Genomic DNA, 23,747 nt, shown 5'->3' on the forward strand with positions numbered 1-23,747 from the left:
AACAGATTGCAAACTTCATGCCTGGTATGTTTCCCAGACATGACAGAGCTGAGATGATATGACATGAAAGCTCACTGCAACAGCAGCTGAAAACTAAACTGGGGGTTTGTCGTGATTGTGCGTGGGATGTTTTACTGTTTCAATATACAGACTTCTATTAACTGATTAAAAACCGCAGCTTTCCCACTGTTATTAACCTAAAAGCCCACCAACACATGGTCATATGCCATGTTGATAATTCATTTCCAAAAATCCATTGTTCTAAAGGCTATTGTCACATGGTATTGTTTACCAGAGAGGGACAGTTTTGGAGCAGTGTTTCTGTCTTTGGCTTTGGATTAATTAGGTGTAAAGTGTGATGTAAAAGAGAAGCAACACCAACACTTCCTTTTTTATGAAAATAATCGGCAAATAAAAAGAACGAGGATCAAATAGAGGAAAATCTTGAATATAGGCCGTGGACCCAATTTTAGTGAAATATGGTAACTGGATATTTTTATAGTTTACTCATTAACATTCGTATTTTTAGTAAATAATCTAAATCGATAATTAATATCCTGCAAACTGTACGTTTCTTATACATACAAATGTTCATTAATAGCAGATTTGACAAATCACTTGGCTGTTAGAGAGCGGTGACTGACTGGGACAACCTACCGTGATCGTGGAAATTATTAACTTGCGGTCCTCGTGTCTAATTTGATTGGATGGTTTAGTTGGGCGTGCGGCAATTGGATTATATACTTCTCTCTTATTGGCTGAGAAACCTGACATTCAGTGTAGAGCGCGTCCTCTTCTCTAAAAGGTTGTCTGAGTGGAGAAAGTAATGAAGATGGAAGGAGGTGATGTTGTTGAATTATTGAGGAGATTTATGGAGTAGCAAAGTGATAGCCGTTTACTCGTCCTAGCGGAACGACGGAGGACGGTGATAGCAGGAAGCTGACAGATAGCATGCCAGTAAGTAAACAGCAACTTCCTCAGTTTGCCTAGAGTCGCCCCTTAGCTGATCCAGCTAACTAGCTAATCTGTAAGCAACCGTAGTGACAGCTCGAAGTCATTCAGCAAGGCGATATAGAGAGAGTGTGACGGCTCGGGATTAATTTTAGGTCTCTGGCTCATACGGGCTAAGAAAAATGCCTCAAAGTGAACGGCGGGAAAAAGCTAATGTAATTTTTCCATTGAGCTAACAGTTCACCGGGACAGAAATTCTCGGGGTTTTTTTTGGCTTTTTTTAAATTTATTTTTAAACAGAAGGTGTATAACCAGTGTTGAGGGTGTGAGACTAGCTGGATAGCAGCGCCCAGGAACAGGTAGGATCCTACTTAAATCAACTAAATAATTTGATATGACACAGCAGGCGGGGGGGCTTTCCAACTTATCATAGTAACGACATATTCTTTGCTACCATTTTGCTTCTGTCCCATCAGTCGTGGAGGCAGACTTTGTACCTGTCTTTATCCTGTTTGGTAACAGCTGTGTGCAGGTGTGTGCACTTGTTATTCCTCAGGTGATTTGTGTTCGTGACAGGGGAAGAGAAACCACCACAGACGGGCATATTGGATAATGCGTTGTTGGGATTTTTCTAATAGCTGTCATGTGATGCAGCTTTTCTCCACACCACTCATCCTGTTCTGGGGCTTCCTGTATAGGGGGGCTGGTGTGAAGCCACAGAGCCTTGCGAGTACGTGCTCTCAGAAGTTTAAAGCTGCTTGTTTTACTTCTCTGTGACCTTCGCAAAAAAAAAAAAAAAGGCTTCTGCTGTTGTGGCAGTTTTTGTTTTAGCGTTTAATTCATTGTTGTCCTTTGCTTACCATATGTGTGTTTGTGTGTTTACCTTTGACTTTAGGTGGAGGCTGTGCCTAGGGTTTGTTGGTTGGGTGCCCTGTCAGTGTAATGTCATTTGGGTGGGTCTGTGTGTGTTTAGGCTTGTTAATGTGTGGCATCCATGGCTGCAAGTGTCTTAGGGCTCTTAATGCTTTTTGACAATGAAGCACAGCAGGTCATGGAGCAGAAAGATCGTGCAGGCTCTGCTGTCATCTGGCATCATGGACAGTCGTCTGTGCCAGAGGGCTCATGAAATTTTCTGGCAATTTGAGCGGTGAAAACTGTTGCAGTCTCTTCCATTTTTTTTTTTAAAAATTCTGTATCTTTTGCACACACATGCATGGCATGGGTTAAGCTGTATTTTGTACTTATAAATGCCATTACCTGTAGCACTTTAACTCCACAAGAAACCTTGAAAATCAAGCTAATTTTATGCACGAGGCTACAAATGAGTTGCCTAACTGTAACAGGATGAGCTGAAACAAAGCATGTGGTGGGGAAAGAAAAGGAAGTGTTAAAAATGGAAGGAAAAACAAAACCCTTATTTTAATCACTTGCTGCAGGAGGATGGAGAATTGGAGGGGCAAGATGAGGGATACATCACTAGCTTAGAGGCAAGAGAGGAGAGCGTAGGCTGCTATAAGAGGATTCCTCGCTGTTGGGTCTCTTCTCTGTCTCCCTTAGCAGTGAAAACCACACGCAAACCACAGACTCTGTTGTCATTTCTACTTAGCTACCGGCAGTCCTCAGCTATATGTTTGCACGCATGAAAGAAAATAGAAGCAGAAAAACAGACCCCCGCCTATCCCCTTTCCCCCAAAGCTATACGAAACCTCCTATTGAAGAAGACTTTAGGGGGAGAGCAAGGTGGGAGTCAGTGATGCAACAGAGTTAAGGTAGTCCAAATAAAGAAGATGCCAACAGACAGTGTAAAAGAGAAGTGATATAAACTGAAGAGAGATGTCAAAATAAAATGTTAAAGTCTTCTGAATGGTGTAAAATACTCTTAGCGGGAGGTGGGGTCAAACTGTGAGCTCTGGGCATGATGGAGGCTCTTTCCTGTCTTCCCCTTTTTTGACCACAGTTGCACAACCCTGCCTTTAACTTTGCTTTTACAAACCACAGTGTAGATTACAGTAGTTCCTTAATAACTTCTGTTTCTGTTCAGGTTAAACAGTCTTGTTTTTTAGTTCCTCTTTTTGATACTAGTTGCTTAGTATAACAGTTAAAGTGTATCTGTAGTCAGGTGTGGGTAATTTGCTACTGTAGGTTTTATTTTACTTTATTACATTCATTTTTATAGTTGTCTTTCATTCCTTTAGCTTTTCTTCCTTGGTGTAGCAGTGTAAGTAGGATTCTCATTGTTTTGCCAAGCAGCAGTTTCTGTAACTAAACCCTGTACCACAGGAAAAAGCAGCTGGGGCAGCTCAGTCACTCTTAAAACCACCCGCTTCGTCATTCTCTTTTCTTCTCCCTTCCATTTAAACGTCCACTCCCATTGGCCTAAACAACTTCCTCCAAAAAAAAAAAAGAAGGAAAAAAAAAAAAGGAGGTTCCGATTCCGAAGTATGTGTGTAATGGGAAATGATGTAATCAACAGGCAGATATGTATACATGTGTGTGGGTGTCAACCTAATTCATTCTCACACTTGGACATGCTTCATTGCTCTCTCTCTCACTCTCTCTGCTCCAGCTCTCCCAGACAGGTAGTGTGTGTGTGTGTGTGTTCTTTTAAATGTGGCTTTTGTATGAAACCATGTGAAGGAAATACTGGGCTATTGTATGTCTGCCTCAGGTGTTGTGCATCAATGCTGTAAGATCATCAAGCTCACAGCAAGGATTAGAAATGTAAACTCAAAGCCTTTGTTTTGAAAGAAGTCCTTGGAAGGAGGAGTCACAAATAAGCTCATTTAGACTGGGAGCCCAGTGTGTGTTCGTGTGTGTGTGTGTTTATTAGTTCAAGACAGTAGTGTAGGTGTAAAAATCACAGGGAATGAGCTGTCAACTTCTGCTAGCTAACAGGAACAGGTTTTGTCAAACCAGACTTTGAATAAACACACTTGCACAGGCACACTTGTACAATCCATGACACATCCTCTGCTGCTTTCTGCCATGTAGCTGGCTCTGTCAGCTTTTTGCAAAACTCTGTGGTTAAACTACTTAACATGTAGGATATTCCTTGAGCTCGTCTAGGTCACAGGGACATAGCTGTGTATGTATGTGTGACAGTATCATTCCTTATCTCATGTGTTTCTCAGAGGCTAAGAGGTTGCCAGGGGCAACAAACATCGACCCCTGATGAAATCTCTGCTTTTATAACCCCCACCAAGGAAGTTTGGCAGTTGGCATGACTGAGTAAAATCTAGCTGTTTCTTATGAAGCTTAGTGAGAAAACTTTCACTGGGTATATTATTTTTAGTCAGTCAGTTTGCAAATAATCCATTGCTGTGCCCCCACATTTCCATTTGAGAAAGTATTGTAATGTTGTTATGAGCATTGTTGTTACTAATGTTAGATCAGAGGTGTCTGCTCTCTGAATGTGCTTCTAGTGCACCCTGGTGTCGCACTTGTCTTGAGTTATCCACCCCTTGGGATTTCTTTCATACCGAATCATAGATATCACTATCCCGCTTTTAATTTAGTCATTGATTTCTGCTCTATTTATCTTCCTGGACTGCCCATCTGCAACTCTTCTCCCTTTATCTCACATCTACTTCTTTAGCACATCATCGATTTGTTGCTGTTGCTTGTCAAGCCTGCTCTGCCGCCTTATCTTTGACGCTGGTTTATTCATGTGTTTACTGGTCAGCGTTATTGAGTTGCACAGAGAAAACTCATCAGCTACTGCATCATTTTTGTTCAAGGGTGCTCCCTCCAGTTTGTATTGATTTCTGTCTTGATTAGGGAGCCTGTAATGACACAGAGACCACTAACAAGTTAGCCAGACCTAGATGGAAGGTAAACACCTGCTTAATGACATAATTATGCTCAGTAGTGTACTCCAAAGACAATTACATTTCTATTTTCCTCCACCAGATGATTGAGTCTGCCTGCAGTTTGTCAATAGAGGCTAGAAGTCTTTGAAACAGGTTATTATGTGCTGTGTGCATCTCTGTCTCTTGTGGTTTCAACGTAGTTTCAGATTGAGTTATCATTATATCTGTGCGTGTGCGTCGCTATAGCATAGTATTATATGTTGCTTTGCAATATTATATCGATAAAGGGACATCAAATATCAATATTTTATAAAATAAATAAAATTACTCTAAGAATGCCCATATCATGCCAACCATCCTGAGATAACATTAGCCAAGCAAAGTTGCATTAAGTCAGCTCAGCTGAAAAGCCAACACACTTAACTTGACAAAGCTACCTCCTAATTTAGACCAAGGTAATAGCTCAGTCACATGACCAAAAGACAAGATGGCAACCTCCTTGCAGCTAGAAAAATAATCTTGTCTTTGTTTTTGTTTTTCCTTATATTCTCCGACCTGTTGCAGTTTGTGTTGAGTAAACGGTTATCCAGAGCTTATGAGCGTTTCACATCCGCTACCACTTATGATCGCAAGTAGGGCAGGGCAATATGGCCAAAAATATTTATCACGATATATATTTGAAAATTTGCGATAATGATCTAATTGATGCAAGACAAAATACTTTACAACTCCACAACTTTATTAGTGCAAAAAACCCCATTAATTTATTTTCACTTAAACAAGCAGCTGTTTTATGTGCATTAAAGCTGTATAAAAATGTAACGGTGCAAATGCAAATTCCTTGCTGACAGTTTAACCAAAAGGCATTTCCAGTGGAAATGGGCTGACATATCCTGAGCATAACCATGTATAATATCCACAAAAGTCCACAGTGCCAAATAAATAAGTCAAATACGTATCTTTCGGACCATAAGGTGCACGGGATTATAAGGCGTATTAAGCAAAATAAAGCAGTCAGATAAGTCTAACTTTACTCAACTCATTCTTCTTGCTTCCTCCACTTCTGTACCATTGACTCATTAATGCTGAATTCTCTCACAGCTGCTCTCTTCCCATGTTCTACTGCGTGACTGATAGCCTTGGGTTTAAAATCCGCTTTATACGCATGTCTCTTAACAGGTGCCATTTTGGAGTCCTTATACACATACAATACGGTTATATTATGTTGAAGCGCAGTACGTATTACTCCGTGAGGCTCTTGACTACGGTAGCCGCAATGCTCCGACAATCCATCAAGTGGTGCAGCTTTGTAGCTTACCAAAGTTGTACTAAAACATTTTTTGACAGATTTTTGAGCGCTGTGTACCACATAAAATCGGTTTGAGGCCAGTAAGCAAAACAGAATCCATACATAAAGCCCACCAGATTATAAGGTGCACTGTCAATTTTTGAGAAAATTAAAGGCTTTTAAGAGTGCCTTATAGTCCGAAAAATACGGTAATAACGATGGTCCACTTGCATGTTCTACAAAAAAAATGAAATATATTAAATATTTCATTTAATATGTCATTGTAGCTTGGCTGATAGAAGGCAACCTTTCTGCAAACAGTTGCTGTCTGACTTGGATTGACTAAAATCACTCTCAGAGAGATTGTTTAAGGTTTGAAAATAATTGCTGTCTGATGTATAAATGCAGATGGATATCCAACATGTTGTTATTAGTCTGAATGAGTCTTTGTCAGTGAGCACAACTCGAAGGGACTTGACGCAACAGCCTGTCAGCTGATTGCATTCTGATCGTATTCCTATAGAACATTAAGGTTGTTGAGCACAAATGTAATCGTTAAATATCAATGTCTGCCTATGCAGACAGCAACATATGTCTGATTTCTGATGATTTATCATAATTAATTGTTACATTATCAGAGAAATTGCATGAAATTGCCATCTTTACCCCATTTATTTGCATGATATCAGATTGATTTAGTAAAATGTTGGTATTCCTGACAATCTCATTTGGCAGCAAACAACAGAAACCAAAAATAAGTACGATAACATTATCTTACAGAATAAAATGAATATTGACAAAGTTTAACTTAAAGAACATAATTTGCAGTTGAAGAAAGGTGATTTAAAAAAACATATGCTTGTATTACTTTTTTTTTTAAAGTCATAAGACATTAGCATTAGTCTTTAAAAAACAATGTCTTTTAGGTTCTAATATTGTACAGATGTCTATAAAAAACCTACCCTACTTCTCCCTTGATCTATGACTTTAATAAACATTTCCATGATGAGTCAGTGGTCTCAGTTGCAAGTTTCACATCTTATTGAATACAGTGTGATAATTATTTTGTAAATTGTGATTGCTAACTACAGGAGCAGGCATATTTTGTGACTGATACTGTACTGTAGATTTCTGGATCACTGTTATAAAATGGCAAGAAATAATAAGCCATGTTGTGAACATGGCCCATGTTCACATTTGTGCATGAAGATGAGAGAAGCACAGGGAGGATTTTAAACCACAAAAAAAAAACCCAGACAAAGGGAGCTTGAAAAGGTCTTTCATATACAGTTTATGAAATAACTAAATTAAAGGCCTGTCACGTCTTCATCACACTGGTTAAATGACACAGACGCAACAGAAAAATGGTGATCAACAAGGCCGATATCAGCTGATGCCAATGTTCACCTGGCGCGTCCATGAATCCTTGGTATGCTGATCCTATCTTGAACTACATGAGTCATAAAGTTGAAAAGATTAACAATGTATGACTGATGCGTCATTTGACTGGGAAAAAAAAATCGACCTGGGTGATGATTTGAACATGTTATTCATTCATGGGTTTTTTTTCCAGCCTCCTGTTTTGTAACAGTTTCTGTCACATGTTTCTGCGAAGGCTACTTGTAAGTTGAGCTGGCTACTTCCTTATTTGGCTCTTTGGAAATTATAAATGGCCTCTGTTCTCCATTTCTAACTGGTTATTAGACATATTTATTGATGTGGTTTCAATGATAAGAATAATCTGCATATTAAGGGTGGTCTGACTTCTTCCTCTTAGTATTACTTAATTGCGTGTATCCTTCAATGTTGAGCTGATTTGACTCTTAACTCTTTTCCATTGTCTCTACATGATTATTCTTTCTGTGTATCTTGTTACTGGCCATGCATCAAACTTGGTCACTGCAGTTTCTTCCTGCTGCTGGGATTGAAGGCAAATATATCACATAGATGGGCGGCAAGGCTGGCAGCTGGTGATTGTAGCTTTCACGTGTCTTTTTCTGGAGCCATATGATGCAGATGACATGCCCCAGACGCCAGTGTGGACACAGTAGTTGGGTTAAAAGTGATTCTGTAGGAGGAGGAAGAAGTCCTCTGACAAGTCTGACTCATCCTCAGTCTAATCACACTCTTTATTTTGTTACTCAAGTTAGTCTGCCATTAAACAGCATATGCTGGCTGTCCTCGTTGTCCTCATCAGTGTTAAAGAGCAAAACAACAGGCTACCACAAAGGACTAATTTCTGTAAATGGAGGCTATTCTGCGTTATAATCCTTCCACATTTTATGAGTCACTGGCTCCCCTCCCCCCTCGTCATTCCTGTCATTGGTGGAGTCCATAAATAGACACCTGGCTGCCATGAAGGGACCAAGCACTGAAGTAATACAAAAAGAAGCATTTGAATGGATGAAAAAGGCATCTGGAGGCAGAGAGGACGAGGAAAGAGAAATGATGTGTGGGAGGATAAATAGATGGGTAAAAGAGGGACAGGGAAAGGAAGGCACAAAAATCAAATAACTATTTTTTTTTTAATTACCATTTTATGCTATTTGTGCTTCTTGGGAGATTTTCTGATTAATATCTGTCCAATAATCTATAGAATGTGGGTTTTGTATTTATCTTAACGAGTATTTTCTTTAACAGAATATGTTGCGTAATGTTACCTTTCAAAGCCAGCCTTCTACCTGAGGTGAAAGTAAAGACATTTTTAATAACCGCTTGTGTATCTTTTCATCTAAGAAGTGAAACATTGGAGTAGTGTTAAATTGAAACTATGCTATCTTCCCTGCACCAAATTTTAGCACATTTTTCTGTGTGACGGGTATGAGCATAAAAGGACTCTTTCCTTCCCCGTTTTTCTTTTTCCTCAGCCTCTTTCACCAGACATACCAAACATGGAATTTGAGTCTGCATTCAACAGTCAATTTAGCCTTGTACTTGCAGTCTCAGGGTGCGCACACAACACAGGCACCATTCACTGAAAACACAGGATTCATCAGAGAGGCACAGAGGTGGTATCTGGCCTGCCATGGTCTTACAGTGATAGTCACACTGTAGATTTGGTTAAGGGGTCGTCAACATGTACATATGTGTTGCTCCAGTGATACAAAAAAAATGTGACATTTAAGAAGTAAATATTTAAAAATGTGATTCATGCAGATGCCTCTAAAGAGGATGGTGTTAGGCCGACTCTCACTATTGGTTCATTAGGAAACTGCTGCAGGGATTTCCATCACATTAATGGTCATTGTTAAAATTGAGTTTTTCCTTCCCACTGTCACCAAGTGCTTGCTCAATGGGGCTATCTCATTGTTGGGATTTTCTCTATTATTGGAGGGTCTTGAAGCAACCGACTGTTGAATTGAATTCCATGACTTTTCACTTACAAAGCCCTACAGATATATCAGCGAATACTATGTATTTGTTGATAATAGGGCATCAGCATTTAGAATAGCCAATAAATGAAAATTCAAAGTAAAGAAGACACATGTAATTAACAATGTTTTGAGTGCTTATGTTGAATAGTTTGTCCACCAGGGCATTCGGTGACTTCCCTGTTTGGCAGCACACGTTTGGAATGCCACAAACCTGCTGATCTGAACAGAGTTGGGCAGAGGCTAGACAAATTTGTGACAACAAAATAAGTTTATTTTTTAAACTTCATTCTCATATTTTTTTCACACAGACTCTTAACTAGCAGCACATAACAAATGTTTTTATGGTTCATGTGTAAAGAGGAAAAAATATCTGCTGATTTATCAAATTTTTAATTGGCAGATATTGACTTTAGTCTTCTATTAGTCAGGGTCTAATTGCATAGACTGTGCAGGATGGATGTGGGTTTAGTGTGTGTGTGAACAACAATGCCAGTGATTTTAAAAAACAAAAAAAAAAAGGATCTAATTTATAGTAAAACTAACAATTAACCAGTTCCTACTGTATAAGCATGCACTTTCCTCAGCTTCTCAGTCAGATCCATCCCTTGGTTGTAATATACACTTTGAATACACCACAATGCTAATTACGAAACTGGTCAGCTTAACAAGTCACAACAAGACTTTAAATGGGTGACATCATGAAGACAACAGCCAGCTTTGATGTGAAGTGTATGTTCCCATAGCTGTTAGCGTGGCTGCAGTCTTGTTGATATAAAAGCAAAGTTGTTACATTTGTAAAATGTCTTGTTTATGCAAGATGATTAAGAACTTATAGTTTTAGGCTCAAGTCTTCTGATTCCCAAAGTGTTGATGGAGTTTTGTGACTTTATTTATATAAAAAGTGAATTGAAACTGGTGATAGGATGTAGTTAGTTTGTGACAGTTCTCATTAATCTGACCTAAATTTACTTCTCTTGTATTGAAGCTTGTGTCTTTTGCATATGATTAGGTAGAGTGAAGATTTAAGATTGGATGGACCGTGTGTGTGTGTGTGTGTGTGTGTGTGTGTGTGTGTGTGTGTGTGTGTGTGTACATACATACACACCTTAAGGAGTCTTATACACTTTTTACTTGCGTTTAATTTAAAAAAAAAAAAAATTGTGAAATTGAGTGAACAAATAATACTGCGTTTTTAACTACACCCAAACTGCAGTAGATTTAGAATTGTGGTTAAACTGTCTTTTTAATTTTTCTACAAGTTTCTGCAAGTGACTGCAGGGCATAAAGGATGAAAAGGCAACAAATAGGAGTGTGCAGTAGGAGCCATCTGATACTGTTTCTCAACAAAGTGAGAATTAAAATGACAACAAAGGAAGCAATAAGTGAAGAAAGAAAAGGTGCCATTGGAGTTTCAATAGAAAAGAAGCCACATGCATGGCGTACAGGGTGCGCAGAGAGTGTGAATACTGTGATGGACTGGAACTGATATCAAAAATAACAAACAGGAATGGAGGAAGCAGAGATTTCATTGCATCATGAAAATGTCAGCTGAAGTAGGAGAGGAGCCTCTCTGTCTGTCTGTTTATGGACATATAAACTGTAGCGCCTGTTCAGCGAGTATCTGCATTCAGCCGTGCCATATTTCTTATTCTCGTCAGTGCTTGAAAAGAGAAGCCAGCCAGGTTTCTCTGTGTGGGTGATTTATGATTTTTATTTATTTATTTTTTTCGATTTGTAAGCCTAAGTTGAGAAGGCGGCGCCTGCAGAGGTGTGCGTCTGGAGAGCAGTGAGCGTGAAGGAGAGACTTACTGTTTGATGTGTAACAGAATTTATTTATTTATTTATTTATTTTCTGAAAGTTACCAAAAATAAAAAAGAAGGCTGATAGATTTAGTGGAGCTTTGTTCAAGTGTGGACTGTTTGTATGTGTTCTGTATATTTGCTGTCATAAATGTTAACATTTATTATGCAGAGTTTGTGTTTTTGTTTGTTTGTTTTAATCATTGTTTCTTCTTTTTTTTTCCTTTTTATTATCTATTTATTTATTTATTTATTTTAGGTAGAGGTAACTCCACTGCAGATGAAGGAACATGTTGGCTATGGACCAAGGAGTGGTGGAGGAATGGCTGTCAGAATTTAAGGTAAAGCTTTATTTTCTGTATGAAAGTGTTTGTTTGGGCAGGGGAAAAAAATACTAAAAAAGCCATTTACCTGTGATCTGTATGCAGTACATACTCTGCTTCTTATTATTGACAGGATTTATTTCACACATAAACAAACGCACTCTGAAGTGCTTCGCTACCAGAAAATTGCACGCTCTACTCAAATATGAGCATTTGCTGTTAGGTGACCAGTACTAGAGCTGCGGCTTAGTGACGAATATTAATGAAGGAGCAGATGAGATTTTTTTTTTCTTCTCCTGTGTGAATGTGTGAGGACCAATCTGCTGTCATGTCTGTAAAGTTGACCTCCTAATATAGCCAGCTCAGTGTGACAGACAGTGATTGTGGTTAAAGAAGCTGTCAGGGTCTCTGCAGGATCTCACTGCTATTAAAACGTCATTTCAGAAGCAGCAAAACCAGACTATCAGTCTGCTTTGCTGCTAAATGGCAGATTTTATTTTAAAAAAAAAAGCAATGAGAATATATATATATATATATATATATATATATATATATATATATATATATATATATATATATATATATATATATATATATATATATATATATATATATATATATATATATATATATATATATATATATATATATATATATATATATATATATATATATATGGCAAATCTGTGTAAATAATATGAATTTGTGTTTGTCTTTTCAGTGTTTACTTTTCAAACTGAAATGCTGTAAGACCTAAATGTGTAGCATGTTAAACTTGAGCTGGTTACATATGTGTTTCAGACCCTTCCTGACAGTGCCGTCTCCACCTATGCTGCCTCACTAAAAGACAAAGGTGCCCTGGTCCCTGCACTCTACAAGGTCATCAGAGAGAACTACAGTGATGTATGTAGATATAAATCTTTTATTAACTTGAAAATTAGATTGTAAAAGTCTGACCACCCAACCAGTACTTAGTATTTAGTCATGTGTTCAGTCCGACAATTTACCTGCTTTGTTTTTGTTATTGTTATATTTTTGCTCATGCTTGATAATCTTGTGTTTATGGATGTGTCAGATTTGCAAACACACTGTGTCCTTCAAGCAGTGCTGTGTTTATACCCTGATCTTACCATTGAACTGTAGATGCTAGTTGCAAAATTTGTTGCAAATGAGTTGGCAGTTCTTGTCTCATGATTTTTACTTTATTTTTTATTTTAAATGTTGTGGCCTAATTGTATGCCATGTGTTTTTTCTCTTTTGGATATGTGTCCCATGCAGTTACTAGAGCCAGTGTGTCACCAGTTGTTTGAGTTTTACCGGAGCGGTGAGCCGCAGCTGCAGCGTTTCACGCTACAGTTCCTGCCAGAGCTCCTGTGGAGCCTCCTGTCCGTCAGCGCAGCCAGAGACCCCCACACCTCCGGCTGCATCGAGGCCCTGCTGCTAGGCATTTACAACCTGGTGAGGGAGAGGGTGAAGCACTTGTTGCAGTTGTTTTTTAGTTGCAGAGATGAAGCTCACGGGTGATCGGTTTTATTTATTTTGTACTAGAGGCGAGCTGCTCTGGTTGACGGCAATAAAATGTATCTAGTGTTTTAAGTGCACAGTAAGGAAAAACACTAGAAAAGTCCTTGATCCTTACCAAGTGGAAATTATCGTGCAATTTGCCAACGAAGAGGACTTAACTGCTCAACTATTTCAGGGATCTGCGTCATGAGTTTTGAAAGATTACTTTCTGCCCTTTCTGCCTTGCTAGACAGCCGTGACAGGAAATACGGGGGAGGAGTGGTGGAAACAGTGACTTTGCACATATACACTGATGGACAGCACCTTGCAAATGCCTTTTTTCATTTGCAGATTGATGGGAGCATTAGAAGTGATTAAGTTTGTTGAGTTGTATTTCATCCTTTTCAGCTCCGAGTGATCTATCAGCAAAGTCCACTGTCTCCTCACTTCCTCTCTGAATACCAGAATAGGTCAGCTGTCACTCAGCGTACTGGCTGGTTCCCATTAATCTGTTTGACATTAACATGCACATAGAGGGACACCAAAACCCCGGGGTTTGTGCCTGTGTGAGCACGCATGCATACATATGAGTGCACACCAACAAAGTGTCAGTAGGGAAATGAGACCCTCAGGTTTATACACAGCCACCCACACATTGCGGATGACTGTGCTCAAAGAGATCAGCACACGCTCTTTAGAGGTTTGAGGGCAGACGCAGACAGAAAAAGGGCTTTTTTATTTTTGCTTTCGCCCACATAAGTTTTCCCTCTTCCTGTCTTTCTCTTTCACAGGAAATAGTTGATAAGGATGGACAGAGTAAGGTGTTATCTTTTACCGTCCCTTCCCTCTCCAAACCCTCAGTTTACCATGAGGTGAGTGTGTCCTCCATTCAAAGTTGTGCCAGGGTTGTTTCTGCAGAAATGTACTTACATAAACTGTATCCACCTCTAGCCTTCAACTATTGGCTCCATGGCCCTTACCGAAGGAGCTCTAGCTAACCATGGGCTGAGCAGAGTGGTGTACAGCGGGCCTCACCTCCAGAGAGAAACCTTCACAGCACAGAACAGGTAAGACAGTCATGTTGGTTTTAAAATGTGCTTTACTTGTAGCAGGATGTCAGTCTGTTCATTTTCAAAGTGGCAGCAAACACCAGCTAATTAACAAAATAAGAATGCACATAAAGGAAGATGGAAAATCTGATCAAAAAAGGTACTTTTACTTATTCATTTGTGAATGCATGCTTTGTATTATAGCCTAAAAAGGACATATTACCTTTAATAACAAACTGGCTAAAACAGATTCATGATGACTTGTGTACTGATGGGGAATTAAGCTGCTGCCATGTTTGTTTGTTTTTTTATTTTAGGGTAGCTTCAGCTGTGGCCTGTGGCAGTTGTCTCTGCCTTGTTACATTTAAACTTGTTATATTGCCATTAGGGTTTCTTAAATTATTCTGAGATGAAAGACTGGCGGCCATGTTGGCCTGAACTGAACGTCCTCTGCCTTAACCATTTTTAATTTTGAGTTAGTTTAACAAATTGCTTGTTTTCCAGTTGGAGAATTCTTATTAGACAAAAAAGTGGTGCATTTAAAGATCCCACAGAAATATTTTGAATGTTTTGGTTCTTGTTATCCTAATGGTACTTCTTGCTTTAGTAACCCTCCTGTTCTGTACAGATGGGATTTCAGGTTTTAAGATTTTGGTGTGTCTTACGTAACGTGCCATTTCAAGGGTTTGTTTGTGTTATTGAGATTTGAGGTGCTGACCTTCCTCCTGCTTTGCTACAACGCCGCTCTCAGCTACATGTCCTCCACCTCCCTGCAGTCCCTCTGCCAGCTCAGCTCCAGGTAAAATGTATACACATAAACACACACACGCCCACAAGCATTAGCATTTGTAGCATTTGTGGGTCACTTAACTTGAGGGCTAGACACAGACGCACACAAACTGCTTTCCAACTTTATAGCTTGTGTTGCTGAAGTTCTAGGTAATATTTTATGGAGGCAACTTACAAACACACCCACACACGCATGCACGCACACACAACCGCACAGGCGCGCACACACATACACACACACGTTTGCAAGTTGCTGCTTATCTGATCCTCTTATAGACTTTGCTGCCAGAGAGAGCCAAGATATCGCTATTTGGCAAAGAGCTGCAGTGTACACACATCCCAGCTCCGTAATCTGAGCATTGGTCTGCTGAGCACTGAGCTAAAGAGAAGTCATCGGCCTTGATTTCTGCCTAACTGTTTGCTGTGTTAGCAGCGCTGTACAATGCATAAAGCTTCTAATATACAGGTGTTACCTCATGCTTTTTGACTCCTCTGAAGCTTGTTAGATGCATGGTGTGTGGGGGTGTGGGTGTGGTTTAACTTAGAATCTTGCTTGGTGAGTTTCACATCAGCTCAGCTCACCACACACTTAAGTAAATGGCTTTAATGGTGCTGCAGCTAAGTGGCCCACTGGAGTGGTTTCTCTGCTTCCGTTCTTACTCATCTAAGCCTCTCTAATGTGTTTTTATTGGTTATCTACCAGGGTGTGTATTTGTGGTTACCCACGGCAACAGATGCGGCGGTACAAAGGCATTAACACACGGCTCACAGTCACATCAGAGTTCCTGGTTCAGCTCATCACAGGGATCCACTACGCCTTGTGAGTACAAACGCACACGGCAGCACACAGTGAAAGTTCTCATGGCATCACAATGTCAAAGTTCAAGTTGCGTTGATAAAAAGATTCCACAGAGATTGGGTACAGGAATCTCCTGATACTCGTTAAGATAATTAGTGCAGACAGTTTATGTTCCAAGCTTACATTTTATAAGTGATGTGAAAACGTAATTACAGTCTTTTCTGTTGTCTCAGCTAATTTCTTTAAATTGTACTTATTTCAGCATGTCAGATTAAAATAAAATGATAATAACAATAATCCCTTAATCTGTTTTAGACTAACAAACTGTGTGTGTGTGTGCATGTGTGCGCACATTTCTGCCCCTGTGTAGGTGTAATGGTGAAGTTGACCTGGGATCCAAAGCACTGGATGACGTTCTGTATCGAGCCCAGCTAGAGTTGTTCCCCGAAGCCCTGTTGGTGGGTGCAATGATATTTTTCTGCCACTATCACACCTCCTCTAAGTGTGTGTCTGTGTCTTTAATTGTAAGAGAGAGGGGAGAGCATGTGATGGTTGTGCACATGCTGGCCTCTGGTTTTGTTTCATGCACGGCACAGTATACGGCATTGTCTTGGTGTGTGTGTGTGTGTGTGTGTGAGTGTGTGTGTGTGTGTGTGTGTGTGTGTCAGTCAGAGAGTGCAAGCAGAGTGTAATCCCACGAGATTATTTACATGCTTTCCACTCTGCTCCGTTAAGCTATAATCCTTGCGGCCCAGAGAGTAGAGGATTGAACCCGCACTTACAGTATTACTACACAGTTCAAGGTGTGCTCCTTCACAGCAATCAAAACAAACAGCATTTACACTCATATTAGTAACAGTGGTGATGGTTTATTTTATTTTTTTCCCGTGTAAAGGGACACATGTGATACTGTGGAAAGTTTAAAATGTCAATTTTGTGTTGTCGGTTTCTGTGTTGCAATTGGAATACACCAGGTGGCTGCTAGCTTAGCGTGACGTGGTGGCGTGTCCCTCATGAGACCAGTGTACCGAAGCCTCACAGACAAAAGACATGTTGTGTTGTGATTATGAGTCTTTCTGTCGTGTGTTACGTGCTCGGCTGTTAGGAGATTATTAGTGCAAGTGCCCCGTGAGGAGCACTAGGAACAAAGATTATTGTATAAAGACTTGTGAAATCCATTTCAGTGTGAAACACAAGGCTTTGTTTTCCTTCTTTTTATTTTGCTTCTTCTGTTACTTAATTCCTGCATGTCTACTATGTGCAAGTGAAATTATTGATGAGATGTTGTTGGATTAGCCACTTGACAGAACATCAGCGTGTACTTCATGTCCATCCTGTGCTTGGTTGATGGGGTCAATTTTCTAATGTAGTTGAAGCAGGGATGCTCTGACATAGTGTCTGAATATCATATGTCGGCTGATATTGGTGATCAGGAACAGAGCTTCTCTTGTTTCACATCAGGTTTTTGTTGGCTAAGTGAAATACTTAAAACTGATCATTTTTTATTATTATTATTATTATTATTATTATTATTATTATTATTATTATGTTAAGTAGAATACGTTAGTATCAACATCAGCTATCAGCCCAATTGAAGGCTCAGTGTGTGTACATCCTAAGTTGTGCTTGCTATACATTAGTACTGTTTTATTTTTTTGGTTGGGTGTTTTGTTTTTTTTGTGCCCAATAAGAAAAAACAGAAATGGAAATGAAAGTAGAAACTTTCTGTAATTTTTGGAGCTGTAAAATAGCATACACCTATAATATCGACAGCTTTGTAACTTGGCTTAAAAACTCTAAATTTGGCAGTGCACAGTAAATCCTCGGCACTTGATCTTGCATAAAAACATAATTATAGTAAACACTTTTAAAATTTTATGCCACCTGAGCCTGAATGCAACATGAGACTGCTGCATTCTTCCATCAGTCTCAGTTCGCTTCATACTAAGATTAGTGTGTGTAAAGACGTTGGGGCATAAACTTTTTTTTTTTTATTTTTTAAATTAAAAAAAAAATAAAATATTTCTGAATACAGCTGGTGTGAAGTGTAACAGGTGTCTGACTAATGGTTAACCATGAACTGGGACATAAATTTACCATTGCCTTCATAAACCATAACTCTCTTTAAACCCAGAAATTTTAAACATTACCTAAAAATAAAACTTGAACTTTGAAACCTAAAAGAGCAAACATAGACAACAGGCTGTAGTTTGTCTATGAACTTTATTACATTGTTAGATGATTGTGATAATATAACGACATCTGCTGTGCAGCTAAGCAAGCTTTCTGGCAGAATTGGAATCAATTGAACTATAATTAAATTTAAATTAAAAACTATAATAAAATTATTGGTTTTGGAGTTATTTTTCCATCTTGATGGGTGCATAATTTCAGTGTGGCCTTCATCTGTGTGCTGGCTTCTTGAACTATGCGCTCAGTCATCAAAACATTGAGATCCCCCATGATTTAAGGCTCAATGTCTTTCTCCTAAAATGTGTTACAGAGTAATAGACTGAACTGTGAAGCAGTAAATGTGCGATTCTTGTTATCTCCAGGTGGGTAACGCCATTAAGTCATCACTGCACAGTGCAGCACTGAAAAGCAACAATAAGGAGGGTGCACGGAGTATTCAGGTGGAGATCACACCTACCTCCTCGAGGATCTCCCGCAACGCTGTTACCTCCCTCTCGATCAGGGGACACCGCTGGAAGAGACATGGTGAGACGCATACACAGGCCTAACGCAAACTTACCAAACAAGAGTTCCTACACGCTTCTCTCATGTTTTAAAAAGAAAAAGGTAAAACCAACGAATGAATTTAACACCAAAGGAGAGAGCAAGAGGTTTAGATCTCATCGTGCGCTTTCCCCTTTTTCACTGTGTGACAGTCGACGTGTTGTTGTCATCCCTCATGGAGCCCATCAAGATCATAGATTGCCCATCCTCAGCTTTCTAACTAGTGCCGTCCCTCTCCATCTTAGAATCTGCTCATTGGAAACCACCGCTTCCTGTCTGATTTCTGAGAATACTCTTGAGATGCTGGCAGCACAGGGACAGAACAGCCTGCCAGGCAGACAGATTCAGCATGCCACATAAATCAGATCAGACAAAGTGCAGGTAGCATGTTTTTAAAGTAGGATACTGGTGGAAAATGTGTGTCTGCTAGTCTTTTGTGCAGTTTCAGCCTTGTGCCGAAGACTTTTATTAATATTATAATGACCACAGAACAAATGAATCGGACTTCCATTACCCTCTAGAGTAAATGATGGCAGCCTCTTTGTGGTGTAGAATTAGGAGAGGGCTGCTCCCTTTTCCCAGTGTAGCTACATCTGGGTAAATTACAGCCTTGAGCTAGTTTAAGAAGTAGGTTTCACATTGAGCCTAACGCCTGCTTTTTCTGTCACAGATCCTACTTTTGTGAGTTTATATATAAAGCTTTTGTTATGAGCAGATGATGGAGGAAAACAGTATTAAGTATTCATTATTTGCGAGGATGCACAGTGATCTATGAACAGTATTATTTCATTTAAGTGCTATGTTCGTATTCACTCCCATTTAGCATGTACGTTGACCATGTGTTATGTTCTGATCACTATGATTTGCTTTTTATTTTTATTTTTCTGCCATTACATTGATTACCTGTTTGTCTCTGTGTTTTTTTTTTTTTTTTCTGTTGTCTCTGTGTGTTTTTTTTTTTTTTTTTTTTTTTTTTGTTGTTGTTTTTTTGGCAACCTTTTTTTTTCTTTTTCTTTTTTTTTTTCATGTACCTCTGCATGAAATGTGCATGTGCGTGCGTGTGTGTCTATATGTTTGTGTATTGTTTCACTACCCCGTCCATGCACCCACCCACCAGCAGAGAACCAGGAGATGTGTGTAGACGGTGAAGCTGCGGTGGGGGGCGTGGCCATCCCAGAGATCAATGTAACGGGCGTGAGCGGTGATCGAATGCCCAACGGGGACTCCCTGCGGCCACGCCCCGATGGCCGTTCCCCGACAGACGGCGACATGATGGGTGCCACCTCTGAGGTCAGCATGGACCCCCGAGGTCATGACTCCAGCATACGTCTGGAGGTCAGGAGGCAGAAGTCTGTGAGGCGAATGGTGGAGAATGAGGGGTCTGGGTCAGCCTCCACAGGGAGGAACCAGTACTAAGGTCCTGCCCCTCCTTCCCCTTGCCCCACTCATGGGGTAACCTAGGTAACCAATTGTGGGGGTGTGTTCTAAAAAAGCTGCATGATGTCTTTTTTTTTTTTCTTTCTCCCCCCTCTGTACCTGTTTGCGTTGGGTTCTACCCTCCTCTCACTGTGCTGCTCCTCTCATCTGTCTATTAAGCATCATTCATTTTTACTCTCTCCTTTGTGGCTAAAACTTCTTCATAAAGATCTCCTGCTGGAATTTCTAAAGAGCAAATGAATTATTTAATATGCCACTGAATAACAGATCAATAACCTAATAAAAAATGCATTAAAGTCAAAGGAATGACATTTGCTTATGATGAGCGAGTTGATGACATTAAAAGCAGAGCATTAATCAGAGAGGGGAATAATAACAGTGTTAAAATGAGACTTTCCTGATCAGTGAAGGTCACCCCAAAAGCCTATACTCACTGATAAGTCATGATGACCTTGAATAAAAAGACCTAGATATCTTTGTTAGCATATCGAGGAAACTCCTGTGTTTTCGCCGCAGTTATCAGAGACCTTCTTGGTCTGTTTGCCTTGACACATTACCCCAGGTTGCACCCGGTCACAGATTACTTCCTTCTGACTGGTAGGTAGGAACTGAGAAACGATACGTTGGTCTTGAATTATGTGCTTTCACCATATTTAAATTTAGAATCCAATGAGTGAATATTTGTTTTGAAGAGGTTAAATCTGAGCACGAAAGACTGTAAGTGTAACAAGACCTGCCTATCTGTCTGTTTTTCAGCTGTTCTGGTGTTTGTGTTACACTGGTAGCATCAGATTAGAAATGTGTGTTTGTGAATGTGAAGGTGGTTGGAAGCTTACACACAGTTGTGGATGCATGAATTCAAGAAAACAGGAAAAGTTTTCTTGTGTATTTAGAGTTAGTGAAGAGAGAAAAAATATTTAGGGTGGGCCTTGGTTTGCTTCCCTTACTTTCCCTTCATGGTCTTTCATAGGCTTTGCTCTTAGATGCTGTCCTTTCCTGCTTTTGGGATCAAACATGCACTCCTCTGCCACTAAATTACTGACTGTTGTCTCACAGAGCTGCTGGGTCTCTTAACCTGTGTACTGTACCCGGACTTACTGTTTCTGGTCAGGTGGTGAAAGATTGCAGTGTGAGGTCGCCACCTGCTGGACAGTGATGGACCTCCTCTGTCATCCAGCAGCATGATATTGTGCAAAATTCAAACACAAGCCTCTAAAGGATTGATTGGATTAGACTGGATGACAGATGAGATTCTTCACTTTTGACACGTGTGCCGCTTTCTCATGTTTCTCTTGTTTCATCTCCCCCTGTCTATCTCACAGACGCAGTGGATCTGGGTTCCCCGGATGAGCTGATGGATATTTCGGAGGTGGATGAAGGGGTTTGGCCAGGTGGCGCGGGGCCTGACATGACCCCACCCACCATCACTATCAGCAACAGCGTCACAACATTGAACCTGGGGGCCAAAGCCATGAAGAAGTGTCGGCTTGGCGGGCGGACCAGCAAGGACAAGGACAAGGACAAGGAGGCGGGCCCTCTAATGCCGGGCCGGGCCGCCAGCGAGAACGCAGAGCTGTCTGTCAAGCGGCTAACGCTCACTTCCAGCCAATCGGTGCCCAAAGCGGGTGCCCTCACCAGCCTGACGCGCACCGCCAGCGCCGTTTTCTCACGCTCCTTTGAGCACGTGGCCAGCGGCAATGCCCCTCCCTCAAGCAACCACACCGCCTCCGAAGCCGGCCGCTACTCCTGCAGCCTGCAGGAGGAAGGCTTGGTGTACTTGAGTCCAGCGCCAAATCACACACAGCGCTCCCCCAGCATTAGCGTTCATCTCGGCTCTGACCTTTGAACTCAAGTGTGACTCTTGACTCATGTCTGATCCTGTGACCCCATACCTGTGACCTGGAACTCCAAGCCATGCTAACTGCAGTTGACTGCAAAAGAAAGACTCCAGCTGTTTCCCCCTTGTCACTCCATTTTTTTTATTTTATCCCCCCCCGTATCTTTAACTCTCTGTGCTGTGAAATGCCGAGCGCAGTCAGAGGCGTCGAGGACGCCGCTTCCAGCTTTGTCTGACTTTTAGCAGTGCGCTCATGACCTGGACATAACTGTGGTCGTAAACGAGCGTGCTTAAAATTCAAAATCACTAAGAAACTATGTGGGAAAGTACTTCAAAAGTGATCTAATCTGTATTTGTTGCCCTCTGCATGGCTTTTCCATACATCCATCCTTACCGCCCAGGTTTGTTAAAGGGCACGTGTTGAGTGCGCGAGCATGTTTGTGAGTGAGTGAGTGTGTGTGCGTTGACTTTATCTGTACGTACAACTGTTTTTAGATAAAAAAGGCTGCTGATTGATGAAGTGAAATAGTTGATTCTCCTAGTTGGAACACTGTTTCTACTACTTTTATAAAAAAATAATAATGATGATGATAATAATGGATCCCTTCCCATAGCAATACAAAACTGTCCTATTCAGTGTTTTTTATATTTTGGGCTGTTTACTGAATCTTCCTTCTGTTGGCACTTATCAGAAGTTATGCCTGTGCTTTATTCTTCCTAAAGAGAAACAAAAAACCTACAACTAAAACATTAAAAATCAAACGGTATGATAAGAATCTAGTCTTTATGTTTACAATCACACAGTTTTCTCATTAAAGATGGAGAAGCAATATTACCCCTGCCCCACCAACCCCCCCACCACCCTCGCTCCTTCCTGAACTGCTGTGTATTTGATGGCAAAAATTTAAAACGAAGACAAAGAGGATTTGGGTTTTTAATGGATGATGGCTGTGTGTGTGTGCGTGCGTGTGTGTGATTTAAGTATTAAATTTTGCACATGGAAGAACAAATGAGTTGTGTTTTTCAGCGCTGGTATTTTCTTATTCATGAGAAAGTTTTGACTCTCAAACATTGTCTTTCCCTGTAAGAGAAAAATGCTTTGTTGCTCTTTTTTTAAAGGTTCCAAAGTGATTAAAGAATTTGGTATTTCACAGTAAAGTTCTGCTGACTCAACCTCAACTGTGGAAGATTGTCTGAAGCAACAGGGCATCTATCCCGTCCTGTGATCCACTCACCATTCCAGCTGTTTGTAGTGCTTTAGTGACGTGTTTCCTGTGTCTCCTCTTGTCGTTCATCACTGCACAAGACATGGTGATATTCTCTTGTACCAGCAAATGAATAAAAACTCCAACCATCAGCTAATTTTGATGTCTTAAATCAAGCGTTCATGCTGCTCGACCCTCAAGCAAACTTGTAGTCTGTTGTCTGTATACTAGAGCTGTGTGTCTGTAACGTGGTGGGACAATAATCATGTTTTTCTGTGTGCGGTTTAACAGAATGTGAACGGGTAAGCTGTTGTTGTACATCATACTGTTGTACTCAAGACCGGTTATATTGGCCTTTCTACGTCTGAAAATAACTCACTGCTACAACTTCTGGGAATAAAGTGTTTCTATATTTCACTTTTCTACTCTTGTGTTTGTTTTTTCTGCTCATCACTAAACATCACACTAATAAAGTCACCTGAAACCCTTTCAAGTTTTTATATAAAGCATGCACATACAGGACTGTGACAAGTCTGGAGTCACCCCTCATTTCTTATTTATAAAGTGATCTTGAGCAGTAGCTCTCTAGCCATGCAGGGAGAAGGCATGCTGAGGTACACAAGAACTGGACTGAAAATCAGTAGATACTGATGACCTCAAACACACTGCCAGTGCAGTGGAAACATGCCTGAATAGAAAAAGACACAACACAATGCTACCAGTGATGGATTACTAAATCAGTGTGAAATCATTTTGACAGCGAGCAAAACAAAAGGTAGCCAACATCTAGAGAAGAGCTTTGAATGTTCTTCAAGAATCCTTAAGACTACTTAAAGAAAGGACAAGT

The 23,747-nt window shown here is 40.3% G+C and overlaps 1 protein-coding gene across 4 annotated transcripts; it reads left to right on the top strand.

The window, feature by feature from the left end:
• The first annotated feature begins 789 nt into the window (after window positions 1-789).
• On the top strand, window positions 790-23,317 carry hycc1 (hyccin PI4KA lipid kinase complex subunit 1). 4 transcript variants are annotated; one of them, XM_087835428.1, is made up of 12 exons: window positions 790-957; window positions 11,482-11,563; window positions 12,347-12,448; window positions 12,824-13,003; window positions 13,840-13,920; window positions 14,000-14,115; window positions 14,801-14,896; window positions 15,590-15,706; window positions 16,056-16,143; window positions 18,241-18,403; window positions 19,539-19,882; window positions 21,181-21,319. In XM_087835428.1, the coding sequence occupies exons 2-11, from the start codon at window positions 11,513-11,515 to the stop codon at window positions 19,835-19,837; spliced, it is 1,293 nt and encodes a 430-aa protein (XP_087691554.1). In that variant the 5' UTR covers window positions 790-957; window positions 11,482-11,512; the 3' UTR covers window positions 19,838-19,882; window positions 21,181-21,319. The 4 variants fall into 4 exon arrangements, with proteins under 4 accessions (XP_087691554.1, XP_087691555.1, XP_087691552.1 ...); XM_087835429.1 differs by having other exon boundaries at window positions 19,542-19,882; XM_087835426.1 differs by lacking the exon at window positions 19,539-19,882 and having other exon boundaries at window positions 21,181-23,317.
• Window positions 23,318-23,747: the final 430 nt, after the last annotated feature.

The sequence above is a fragment of the Neolamprologus brichardi genome, chromosome 22, assembly GCF_056152115.1.
Source record: "Neolamprologus brichardi isolate AB-2024 chromosome 22, ASM5615211v1, whole genome shotgun sequence".
NCBI classification, from domain to species: Eukaryota; Metazoa; Chordata; class Actinopteri; order Cichliformes; family Cichlidae; genus Neolamprologus; species Neolamprologus brichardi.

What these genes read in the sequence shown, in the direction of transcription:
- hycc1 (XM_087835426.1), top strand. Translation starts at nt 11,513, where the DNA reads ATGTTGGCTATGGACCAAGGAGTGGTGGAGGAATGGCTGTCAGAATTT. An exon ending in TGCTAGGCATTTACAACCTG is followed by an intron (nt 13,004 to 13,839) that starts GTGAGGGAGAGG and finishes TCTCTTTCACAG; the next exon opens with GAAATAGTTGATAAGGATGG. An exon ending in ACACCGCTGGAAGAGACATG is followed by an intron (nt 18,404 to 21,180) that starts GTGAGACGCATA and finishes TCTATCTCACAG; the next exon opens with ACGCAGTGGATCTGGGTTCC.